At 33.7% G+C, this 12,487-nt stretch overlaps 2 protein-coding genes across 2 annotated transcripts in view; one reads left to right on the top strand and one right to left on the bottom strand.

Annotated features, from left to right (window-relative positions):
- The window catches only part of LOC119602200 (glycoprotein-N-acetylgalactosamine 3-beta-galactosyltransferase 1-like), an 86,875-nt gene that overhangs the window by 13,434 nt on the left and 60,954 nt on the right, over positions 1–12,487 (bottom strand). The window lies entirely within an intron of this gene.
- Positions 1,948–2,842, top strand: LOC119602202 (cuticle protein). Its single transcript, XM_037953582.1, has 2 exons — positions 1,948–2,058; positions 2,123–2,842. The coding sequence occupies exons 1-2, from the start codon at positions 2,047–2,049 to the stop codon at positions 2,840–2,842; spliced, it is 732 nt and encodes a 243-aa protein (XP_037809510.1). The 5' UTR covers positions 1,948–2,046.

The following is a 12,487-nucleotide window of genomic DNA, read 5'->3' on the forward strand; positions in this document are numbered from 1 at the left end:
TAACTAAATCAGTTGCATTTGATCGGGATGATCGGGCTTCACATACGACCTCTTACACATCGGTTTATCATAATGGATCCATTTTTCATATGAAGCAAAGACTCGGTATACACATTATTTTCTTTTAAGGCGTTCAAGCAGCATTTCAGACATGCAAACTCGTCTTACAAAATCGCTCGACTTGAATTCATATAGTACTCAATTTCTCTGTGTTTGGATGAATCCTGCTGCTCACAAAAGTTTTAATATTTCTGCTTGAGTAACTCGCAAGCTCTTATTGAGTTTAACACTGTACGACGGAGATTTGGAAATAAATAGGATTACTTACACATACGGAAGGTAATTGCTAAAGACACAGACACTTCTCGGATAACACTAGAGTTATAATGGTCACAGACATTCCGGATTGTACGAATAATGTAAAAGAAAATTGTGATTGAGAACGTCTTGCGACTTCCAGGATCCATATAAGAGAGTTAATAAGTGAGGAAGTGTACAGAAAATAAGCTTTAGAGCTGAGCAGTTAGGCTATAACACTCCGTTATCAGTAAGATTTAGCTGACTGACGACTTCAAAATAAAGTTTTAACTTTTGTTATACATTTTTCCTTCTTCAAGATATCTTAAACTGAATCTCAAAAACATAATGTGATGGAGATATTCGGATTCAGCACAGTTCAATTCTTAAGTAAAGTCTAACTGGGTATCCAATATCCCTGGGTATCCAATATCGGTTGGACTGTGTTAACATGGGAAAGGGAAAAAGTAATTATTGAATTGCCAAGGGAAGTCAAATATATTGGCGTCTTTGGATGAGTTAAAGCCTTCTGCATCTTCTATTCTTGCTGTAGACAGCGGTTACCAATTTTGATCAAAGTTTTACATTTTTGGTGGAAACTAAAGTTACAAAGATTAGTTTGTTCTGCTTTTAAAATCTATTTGAGCTCAAAACTGTTGTCTTACTTGGAGTCATGCCTAAACATGTTTATCAAGTACAGTACTGCTAAATCGGCCCTTCGTTTTAATGAATCGGACCTTTCCTTCTAAAGAAATAGAGAACGATTTTAGCTTTGAAAGAACATTACGAATCAGAATAGTAGCAAGAAAAAACTGGGCGGTAAACGCTGTCCTTGAAGGAAAGCGACCTCGGTCAACACTGACTTACCACCTCGGGAATTTTATATGATAGGTTTGGTTCCTTGGTCTCCACAAGATTGCTTAATGTCTGCTCCTGGATAGAATATTCGTATTAACATGGCCTTTGTATCGTTAATGATCGACAAAGGTGAGAAAGAAAAGGCAGAATTCAGTTGCTCACCCTGCTGAATATCCAAAATTCTATATCATGCAGAAAATGATCTTGACACTCTTGATCTTTGATAAAAAATAATTACAATAATTCGCCTTTTTAAAAGACTATGATAGACTGTGATAATTTATAATTTCATTTCAGAAGTGAAAAAGATATCTCGGCCAACCAAAACTGACCCATGGGCCATGGGTTACCTAAATAATAGAAAATCAATATAACATCTATAGAATTAAACCTCTATACTGATCTGCACCATCTCAAATGCGTGCCACAGTTCACAATATGTTGCTCCATATGTTTTAAATACTTCATTCATTATTTCGTCTTCAAAATAATGCCAAATTTTTATTATTTTATTAACTCTAACTGTAACACATTAAACTTCAATTAAATGACATTAATATTTGTTTAAATAAATAACAAAAGAAGTAAATACAATAAATAGATCAATAAATGATGTTGTAATATCAATTCGTTCGACTATACGAATCAATTCAATTCAAAAATCATAGTAATGATGAACAGATAATTTTGCACCATCATATAATGGACAGTCCAAAATATATTTTAAAAACTGAAAGTGTTTGAAAAACGATGAAAAGGCCAATTCATGATGAAGACTGTATAAAAATCAGTATTAATTACTAAGTAAAGCATAGTACATCCAGAGTAACAGCAGAGTGTAAACAGTTTTAAACAAATTTCAACATTTAGGAATAAATATATTTGAGGGAAATGGCTTTTAAAGTAAGTTTTTACATCCAAATAACTTGTAGTTTGGGAATTTATATTGTATTTTCTTTGTTTTCAGTTTGTTGCAGTTTTTTATTTGATCACCTTGGCTTCAGCGGGAGATTTTGAGTATAATAAGCCCTTGATAAATAACCAGGCCTCTGATACTTACAACACAAATCCCAGTGATAATAGCTTAAGCAGCAAACCTTTGGTGGATCCAACTCCAGTACAACGTGATAACCAAGATCCAGATTCTTATAGGACAACACAAGAAAACGATAGTTCATATCAACAGGAAAGCAGAAATGACAATCCTTCATATTCCTCTTCTCATGACAATACATACAATCCATCCGCTACACACACTTATCAAGCAGCAGTTTCTTCCACGTACAACGATAACCAATTTGGTTATGACTATAATCCAGTTTATAATCCACCAGCCAAATATGATTACAGCTATAGTGTAAATGATCCCAAGACTGGGGACATTAAATCCCACAGTGAATCTCGCGATGGTTATTACGTGCGTGGTGCCTATAGTTTAGTCGATCCAGATGGTTATAAACGTACTGTCACCTATACAGCCGATAATGTTAATGGTTTTAATGCTGTTGTCAAACGTGAACCTTATGCGGTTCAGTATAAGGTGCCACTTGATAAATATCAATCTTCAGAAGCCGTTGAAAGTGTGACAACAACGAAAGATAGCCAACCTAATTTAACTAATTCCTCTCAGGAAAGAGACAGTTATTCCAGTCCTCCAGTTCAAGATGGCAATGGGCCATATGCCTAACCAAGCCATATACTTTTTATTGCTCACTGTCATTGTCATTATAAATTTATTCATTAATTTTTAAATTCATTAACTAAACTTTTATTTTCTATTAGTTTTCATTAATAATAGATTTTATTATAAAAAATTATAAACTAAACTTTAATAATATTTCAATTGTGGAATTTTTATTCACTTTAAATATGTTTCAAAGTTTTTCCTCGATCAATGAAAAAATATTGGGTTCACTGAGCTGCTATAATCCAATTGCTTTAAACCTTTTTTAAGATTACTTTTACTCCTAAAGATATGCCACATAAATCTGAATAAATAATTAGATGCATTTTAAAAGGCAGAAGGTTTAATTTAAAAATTCTGTTAAAACCCATAATAAGCATTAACTAACCATTTTTTTGTTTTTGACACAAATTTTAATTCAGAATATTATGCTTTATTTCTTAAACAGTGACTAAAGTTGAGATCCAATTTATTAGCAAAGACAAACACCTAACAATTTAAATGCTGACAATCGAATGAGTAAGGTGGAGTGTGCTTCTCAGACATGGAAAATTCAGTACTTAAGTACTCTTTATACCCTACATCACTTTAGTGGGGAGGGTATGTTGGGATGTTTGTAACGCACAATAATATTGGTCCTATACCCACTTTAAAGTATACCAATCGACTTAGAATCATTTTCTGAGTCGACCTTGTAATCAAACTACTGGACGCAATTTTGAAGATAATTCAATGAAATTTGGTACATGATCTTCTATTATCCCAGGGACGAAGCCTATTGAAAATGGTTACGATCGGTCCATTATTTCACCTAGCCCCCATACAACTGAACCCCTGAATAGGGCTTGTAAACCTTGTAATCAAACCACAGGTCACAATTTTGAAGATAACTCAATGAAATTTGGCTCACGATCTTCTATGGTGCTAGAGACGAAGTCTATTGAAAATGGTTAACATCCGTCCATTATCTCACCTAGCCCCCATACAACCGAACCCCCGAATAGGGCTTTTAAACCTTGTAATCAAACTACAGGTCGCAATTATGAAGATAATTCAATGAAATTTGGCACACGATCTTTTATGGTACCGGAGACGAAGCCTGTTGAAAATGGTTAACATCGGTCCATTATTCAACTTAGCCCCCATACAACTGAACCGGACGAATAGGGCTTTTAAGTTCATAATTATGTTTAATATACTCGTATCTCGACAAAAAGCTGCAAAACCAAGTTCTATACTAGACTTGATGACCCTCATGAATTTTCTAATTATAGGTTCTCATTTGACCATAGCCCCTATTCAAAGCCCCCTTCAAAATTCGATTAAATGTCCACAATTTTATTCAACAATAAATGGCTTAAGTATATCTGAGGCAAGGTACATTTCAACTTAAATGCTTTATTGTGAAAACTAAAAAACATTTTGTTTGTAACAGGTGTAGGGTATTATATGGTCGGCCTCGCCCGACTATAATTTTTTACTTGTTTTAGTATTTTTTGATATCGAAAAATACTACATTGCACCCTCACTACATTTCCGTTTCTTTTTCTAACCTATTAACTTTTGATAAGTAGTCCGTATAAGAAGAAGTTAATAGACCAGTCTATAGTCTAGTTACAATAGTCCAGTCTACAATCTTGTTTATAGTCTAGTTAATAGTGTATTCTATAGTCTAGTCTATATTCTAGTCTATAGTCTAGTCTATAGTCTAGTCTATAGTCTAGTCTATAGTCTAGTCTATAGTCTAGTCTATAGTCTAGTCTATAGTCTAGTCTATAGTCTAGTCTATAGTCTAGTCTATAGTCTAGTCTATAGTCTAGTCTATAGTCTAGTCTATAGTCTAGTCTATAGTCTAGTCTAGTCTAGTCTATGGTCTAGTCTATGTCTAGTCTATAGTCTAGTCTATGTCTAGTCTATGGTCTAGTATATAGTCTAGTTTATGGTCTAGTCTATAGTCTAGTCTATAGTCTAGTCTTAGTCTAGTCTATAGTCTAGTCTATAGTCTAGTCTATAGTCTAGTCTATAGTCTAGTCTATAGTCTAGTCTATAGTCTAGTCTATAGTCTAGTCTATAGTCTAGTCTATAGTCTAGTCTATAGTCTAGTCTATAGTCTAGTCTATAGTCTAGTCTATAGTCTAGTCTATAGTCTAGTCTATAGTCTAGTCTATAGTCTAGTCTATAGTCTAGTCTATAGTCTAGTCTATAGTCCTAGTCTATAGCTAGTCTAGCTATAGTCTAGTCTATAGTCTAGTCTATAGTCTAGTCTATAGTCTAGTCTATAGTCTAGTCTAATAGTCTAGTCTATAGTCGTCTAAGTCTATGTCTAGTCTATAGTCTAGTCTATAGTCTAGTCTAAAGTCTAGTCATAGTCTAGTCTATAGTCTAGTCTATAGTCTAGTCTATAGTCTAGTCTATAGTCTAGTCTACAGTCTAGTCTATAGTATAGTCTATAGTTTAGTCTATAGTCTAGTCTATAGTCTAGTCTATAGTTTAGTCTATAGTCTAGTCTATAGTCTAGTCTATAGTCTATAGTCTAGTCTATAGTCTAGTCTATAGTCTAGTCTATAGTCTAGTCTATAGTCTAGTCTATAGTCTAGTCTATAGTCTAGTCTATAGTCTAGTCTATGTCTAGTCTATAGTCTAGTCTATAGTCTAGTCTAGTCTAGTCTATAGTCTAGTCTATAGTCTAGTCTATAGTCTAGTCTATAGTCTAGTCTATAGTCTAGTCTATAGTCTAGTCTATAGTCTAGTCTATAGTCTAGTCTATAGTCTAGTCTATAGTCTAGTCTATAGTCTAGTCTATAGTCTAGTCTATAGTCTAGTCTATAGTCTAGTCTATAGTCTAGTCTATAGTCTAGTCTATAGTCTAGTCTATAGTCTAGTCTATAGTCTAGTCTATAGTCTAGTCTATGTCTAGTCTAGTCTAGTCTATAGTCTAGTCTATAGTCTAGTCTATAGTCTAGTCTATAGTCTAGTCTATAGTCTAGTCTATAGTCTAGTCTATAGTCTAGTCTATAGTCTAGTCTATAGTCTAGTCTATAGTCTAGTCTATAGTCTAGTCTATAGTCTAGTCTATAGTCTATAGTCTAGTCATAGTCTAGTCTATAGTCTAGTCTATAGTCTAGTCTATAGTCTAGTCTATAGTCTAGTCTATAGCTAGTCTATAGTCTAGTCTATAGTCTAGTCTATAGTCTAGTCTATAGTCTAGTCTATAGTCTAGTCTATTAGTCTAGTCTATAGTCTAGTCTATAGTCTAGTCTATAGTCTAGTCTATAGTCTAGTCTATAGTCTAGTCTATAGTCTAGTCTATAGTCTAGTCTATAGTCTAGTCTATAGTCTAGTCTATAGTCTAGTCTATAGTCTAGTCTATAGTTAGTCTATAGTCTAGTCTATAGTCTAGTCTATAGTCTAGTCTATAGTCTAGTCTATAGTCTAGTCTATAGTCTAGTCTATGGTCCTAGTCTATAGTCTAGTCTATAGTCTAGTCTATAGTCTAGTCTATAGTCTAGTCTAGTCTAGTCTATAGTCTAGTCTATAGTCTAGTCTATAGTCTAGTCTATAGTCTAGTCTATAGTCTAGTCTATAGTCTAGTCTATAGTCTAGTCTATAGTCTAGTCTATAGTCTAGTCTATAGTCTAGTCTATAGTCTAGTCTATAGTCTATAGTCTAGTCTATAGTCTAGTCTATAGTCTAGTCTATAGTCTAGTCTATAGTCTAGTCTATAGTCTAGTCTATAGTCTAGTCTATAGTCTAGTCTATAGTCTAGTCTATAGTCTAGTCTATAGTCTAGTCTATAGTCTAGTCTATAGTCTAGTCTATAGTCTAGTCTATAGTCTAGTCTATAGTCTAGTCTATAGTCTAGTCTATAGTCTAGTCTATAGTTCTAGTCATAGTCTAGTCTATAGTCTAGTCTATAGTCTAGTCTATAGTCTAGTCTATAGTCTAGTCTATAGTCTAGTCTATAGTCTAGTCTATAGTCTAGTCTATAGTCTAGTCTATAGTCTAGTCTATAGTCTAGTCTATAGTCTAGTCTATAGTCTAGTCTATAGTCTAGTCTATAGTCAGTCTATAGTCTAGTCTATAGTTAGTCTATAGTCTAGTCTATAGTCTAGTCTATTAGTCTAGTCTATAGTCTAGTCTATAGTCTAGTCTATAGTCTAGTCTATAGTCTAGTCTATAGTCTAGTCTATAGTCTAGTCTATAGTCTAGTCTATAGTCTAGTCTAGTAGTCTAGTCTATAGTCTAGTCTATAGTCTAGTCGATAGTCTAGTCTATAGTCTAGTCGATAGTCTAGTCTATAGTCTAGTCTATAGTCTAGTCTCTAGTCTAGTCTATAGTCTAGTCTATAGTCTAGTCTATAGTCTAGTCTTTAGTCTAGTCTATAGTCTTGTCTAGTCTATAGTCTAGTCTTTAGTCTAGTCTAGTCTAGTCTATAGTCTAGCCTATAGTCTAGTCTATAGTCTAGTCTATAGTCTAGTCTATAGTCTAGTCTATAGTCTAGTCTATAGTCTAGTCTATATTCTAGTCTATAGTCTAGTCTATAGTCTAGTCTATAGTCTAGTCTATAGTCTAGTCTATAGTCTAGTCTATAGTCTAGTCTATAGTCTAGTCTATAGTCTAGTCTATAGTCTAGTCTATAGTCTAGTCTATAGTCTAGTCTATAGTCTAGTCTATAGTCTAGTCTATAGTCTAGTCTATAGTCTAGTCTATAGTCTAGTCTATAGTCTACAGTCTAGTCTATAGTCTAGTCTATAGTCTAGTCTATAGTCTAGTCTATAGTCTAGTCTATAGTCTAGTCTATAGTCTAGTCTATAGTCTAGTCTATAGTCTAGTCTATAGTCTAGTCTATAGTCTAGTCTATAGTCTAGTCTATAGTCTAGTCTATAGTCTAGTCTATAGTCTAGTCTATAGTCTAGTCTACAGTCTAGTCTATAGTCTAGTCTATAGTCTAGTCTATAGTCTAGTCTATATTCTAGTCTATAGTCTAGTCTATAGTCTAGTCTATAGTCTAGTCTATAGTCTAGTCTATAGTCTCGTCTATAGTATAGTCTATAGTCTAGTCTATAGTCTAGTCTATAGTCTAGTCTATAGTCTAGTCTATATTCTAGTCTATAGTCTAGTCTATAGTCTAGTCTACAGTCTAGTCTATAGTCTAGTCTATAGTCTAGTCTATAGTCTAGTCTATATAGTCTAGTCTAGTATATAGTCTAGACTATATACTAGTCTATAGTCTAGTATATAGTCTAGTCTATAGTCTAGTCTATAGCCTAGTCTAGAGTCTAGTCTATAGTCTAGTCTATAGTCTAGTCTATAGTCTAGTCTTTAGCCTAGTCTAGAGTCTAGTCAATAGTCTAGTCTATAGTCTAGTCTATAGTCTAGTCTATAGTCTAGTCTATAGTCTAGTCTATAGTCTAGTATATAGTCTAGACTATATACTAGTCTATAGTCTAGGCTATAGTCTAGTCTATAGTCTAGTCTATAATCTAGTCTATAGGCTAGTCTATAGCCTAGTCTAGAGTCTAGTCTATAGTCTAGTCTATAGTCTAGTCTATAGTCTAGTCTATAGTCTAGTCTATAGTCTAGTCTATAGTCTATAGTCTAGTCTATAGTCTAGTATATAATCTAGTGTATAGTCAAGTGTATAGTCTAGTCTGTAGTCTGGTGTATAGTTTAGTCTAGAGTCTAGTCAATAGTCTCTTCTATGAAAATGATGACCTTTTAATAATCTTGTTACAGGACATTTTATTGATATGGACTGCTTCAGAGAATTATTAAAAGCGTTACGTTGTTAGTTTTAGTATTAGCGTATTTATAGAGGATTTCTGATTCGAGAATTTTAAAATTTTAGATGGTACAATAATACATGATAGAACATAAATACCTACATTTCTAAAACATATTTTTAATAAATTCGTTATTTTCTAAATTAGCCAAATTAAGATAAATTATGTCAAATTCAGCAACTTTATTAGAAAGTGACAAAGAATTTTATATACACAGCATACCAGTTTTCAGTCACACACTTAAATTTCGAAAAAAAAAGTGAAGGGATTTCAAATTGAAATACCCATTATGTCTGCTCATAGTTGAGATTATTACACGTGTTTGAGTTGTAAAAAATACATAGTTGAAATATTGTATGTTTTAAATACTTCATGTCAAAGCTGATCATGCATCATACGATCATTTTAAAAGTGCAGTTGATCTTAACTGAATAATGAATAACATTAATTGTTTGAGTTAAAATTAACTCTGACTTTGGAGATTATTTCATTTAAAATGGTTGTTAGCTATGCATACATAAAAACTTTTATTGCCGCGATCACTTTCAGAACAGTTTTTATAAGAATATATCAGAGTTTTTTCATAAGTATAATATGTAGCAGTGATTGAGATTATTTTACTCACTTTACCCTCACTATGTGTTTATTGCAATTTGTTTGCGTGAAAAAGAAATAATTGGCATTGCCATTATGCACCACTACGCGTAGCTACGCCTATCAAATTGACACTTGTGGGTAACCACCGCTTGCTGTAGATCAATTATCTTCAGCTCAAAATCAAAATGTTTGTCATTTGTGATATGTTGACTTTTGATATAGTCAAATGTAAATTGAATGAAACTGTAACTGCATTTTTCTCACATTCTTGCTGTTAAGATAAAAAAGTAGTCCATATCTAATTTTTATTGAGATGCTAATCAGTTTACGCCTTGTATCCAATTAAATTATATAAAAAAATGTTGTTCATATCGAGCAACAAATGTTACCCCCTACTGCAAGTATAATAAAGACATTCAGTAGCATTGTTCTATCCAATGGAAACACAAAATTAGTTTTAGTTTCCGAAAAATTGGGTTAAAATTCATTGGAAGTTGGGGAGAAAGTTATATCAGAATTTTATTATTTTTGATCTCTTCTAGTATCTAGAGAATACATATATTAAAGGGACACTATGCACTAAGGTCTGATTTATGAGCCGTTTAATTAAGTTCACGATAGACAATTTTTATAGGTAACAAGTTGAAAATGTCCTTTAGGACTAGTAAGAGACAGTCAAGAACCCTTGCTTGGAGATATCAGGAATGAGTTGATGGTATCAGAAACCTCAGAGATCAGTAAGTGATTCCATTAGTATTATAAAATCGCCCTTATTAAGCGATTAAAGCATTTCAGATTTTGTTTTTGGTATCTGAGTGGCTTCATAGCCAGAAAGTCTGCACTGGACCACTGATTTCTGTAAGGTATAAGAACCTATAATCGGTCTCACAATCTGTTGCTGAAATATATGGGAAATTCGTGAATATTTTGAATGTGCACAGCCTTTGACAGGTGACTTTGTTAATAGTGCTAGGCTTATCTGATTTCAAATTTAGGGTCTTAATAAGAATAATCTCCAGGTATTTAACTTCTTCAGAAAACTCCACTGTTGTCTCAATAGGTTTCTGAGAACAGGGCCTTATAAATGATATAGGGGATGTATTGTTCACCTTCTTTACTTGCTATATACAGAATAGCTATATACAGAATCATAAGGTTTTCAAGTAGAATATCGATAATTAGTATCTGTGTAATGGCGATAATATGCCTCTTGATAATATGATTATCGATCTTCCATATATTTAAGTCAAGAGGAGTAACTGTGGTACTAAATATTGATAAATGAATTGATAACAAAAGAATGGCATACAAAAATGGATCAGGGTTCGGATAACAGAGTTGTATGATGAGTTGAATGGTGATGGATTTCTATTCATGTCTTAAATATAAAATTTCCTACTTTAACATGATATATTTATGTTTAGTCTGTTCATACCAGAATTACTGTGGTATGTCCCGTGTGAGTAAGATCGAAATTTTGACTTATTTGATTGAGATCGTACTTCATGTCTCTAGGTATTAGCGTCGAATCAACGTAGGACATTCTATCAGCGAGAATAGTTGTCGTAAAATGCTTCAAATATGATGTGAAGATTACCGGGCAGGAAGCAACGATACTGCAATTGTCAGAGATTGCATTTTGCTCAAGTATTTGAGTACTTACAAGTCACAAAATGGGCGTTGGAGAGTCGTCTTAAGCTTACCCTGTATCTCCGTATGATAGGGCTATAAACCAGATACACCCGTAAAGTCCTCAAATATCTGTTCATTTCCTATTAACAGCTGGAACGTATTTTCTATGTGTGGCACATTATATAGCATCAAATTGACATATTACAGAAAGCCCCTTATCCGTTGAGAGGCCAAAGCTTTCTCAATTTGAAAATATTGTGTCGGTGTAAGGGTTCGGTTAGAATTGCCAAGAAAACTTATTTGTCGATTGAATTTTGGCAATTGTTTAGATGTGCCATCAGATCTTGCGCTTGAGTTTACGAACATATCCCGCGATTATATTAGATTTAAAAAGCTTTGACAGTTGTGCTTTTGTAAAAAACAAACAAAAATGGTCCATTTGCTGCAAGAGATCTTTGGGGGCTTACTTTTTGATACATCCCATAATCATCTGAGATAACCATGAGTAGGATGAACCTATGCATGTTCTTAGGCCGGGATCCTAGCCGATTTTTATTGGTTTTACTCTATATCTTCTAGTTTGGGAGAAACTATTCCCTCAAACAACCAATTTATACTGAGATATAGAAGAAATTCTCGACAGATTCTCCTTTTTGATCTTTTTCCTTTACTTTTCGGGCTAAAATTGACCGTAAATTCACCCAAATTAAAGAATCTGACGATATTCTGGACCCAAAAAAAGCTGAAGCCATAAATTTAAGCGAAGTTGTTAGGCAAGTCAGATCTGCTAAAGGATTTTATAGGTCAAGCATGATCTCGATTGACGAATCTATTGAGGAGATTACGAAGGAAAATGAAACCCGATGTAAATTAACGCGCAATTAAAAACCTATTGAATTTACCCTTAGTAAGCACCATGTGTAGTGCTTCTATAAGAAAGCTTCAGAGAAAGATAAATTGCTGTATTGCAAATCTGAACTCTTTAGACATAGATACGGATCAGTGGGATCCTATCTTAGTATATTTATGCACATCGAAATTACCCAGAGAAACCCGAAGAGAATTCGAGAAATCTCTTCCAGATTGTGCAGAAATGCCATCTTGGACTGACTTAGATGTATTTTTGACTAACACATTTAAGGAACTAACTTCGGTTAATGATGTCCAGGACCATAGTATTAATCCTACCCACCCTAAAACCAAACAATTCAAAGATGTTAGAACACAATATGACAGAAAAGGCAAAACATTTCATAAAGTAACAAATGATTCGAATGCGAAAAACCCAAAAAATCAACCAAAACCCATAAAAAACCCACCCACCCACAACTCACCCACCCAAAACAAACGTAAAACCAAACAAAAATTCCCCTCTTCAAACAACCCAAGCACCCAAATTAAACATGATGGTTCTATTCGCAAGCTTTGAAGCGAAAATCATACTTTGAGGTTATGTTCGTCATTCAATTCTCTTGGAATAAACGAGAGAATTGAGTTTGTAAAGAAATATGAAATATGTTACAATTGTTTAGCCGTCGGTCATGTCATACAAGCTTGTCGCAGTACATTCATATGTAGATATTGCGGTGGACGACATAATAGTCTATTACACCGACCAAATTCCAGGATAAACCCA

Source organism: Lucilia sericata, unplaced genomic scaffold (assembly GCF_015586225.1).
Source record: "Lucilia sericata isolate MDLA Ls3-8-SP2 unplaced genomic scaffold, ASM1558622v1 Contig000214F_arrow, whole genome shotgun sequence".
Taxonomy (NCBI): Eukaryota; Metazoa; Arthropoda; class Insecta; order Diptera; family Calliphoridae; genus Lucilia; species Lucilia sericata.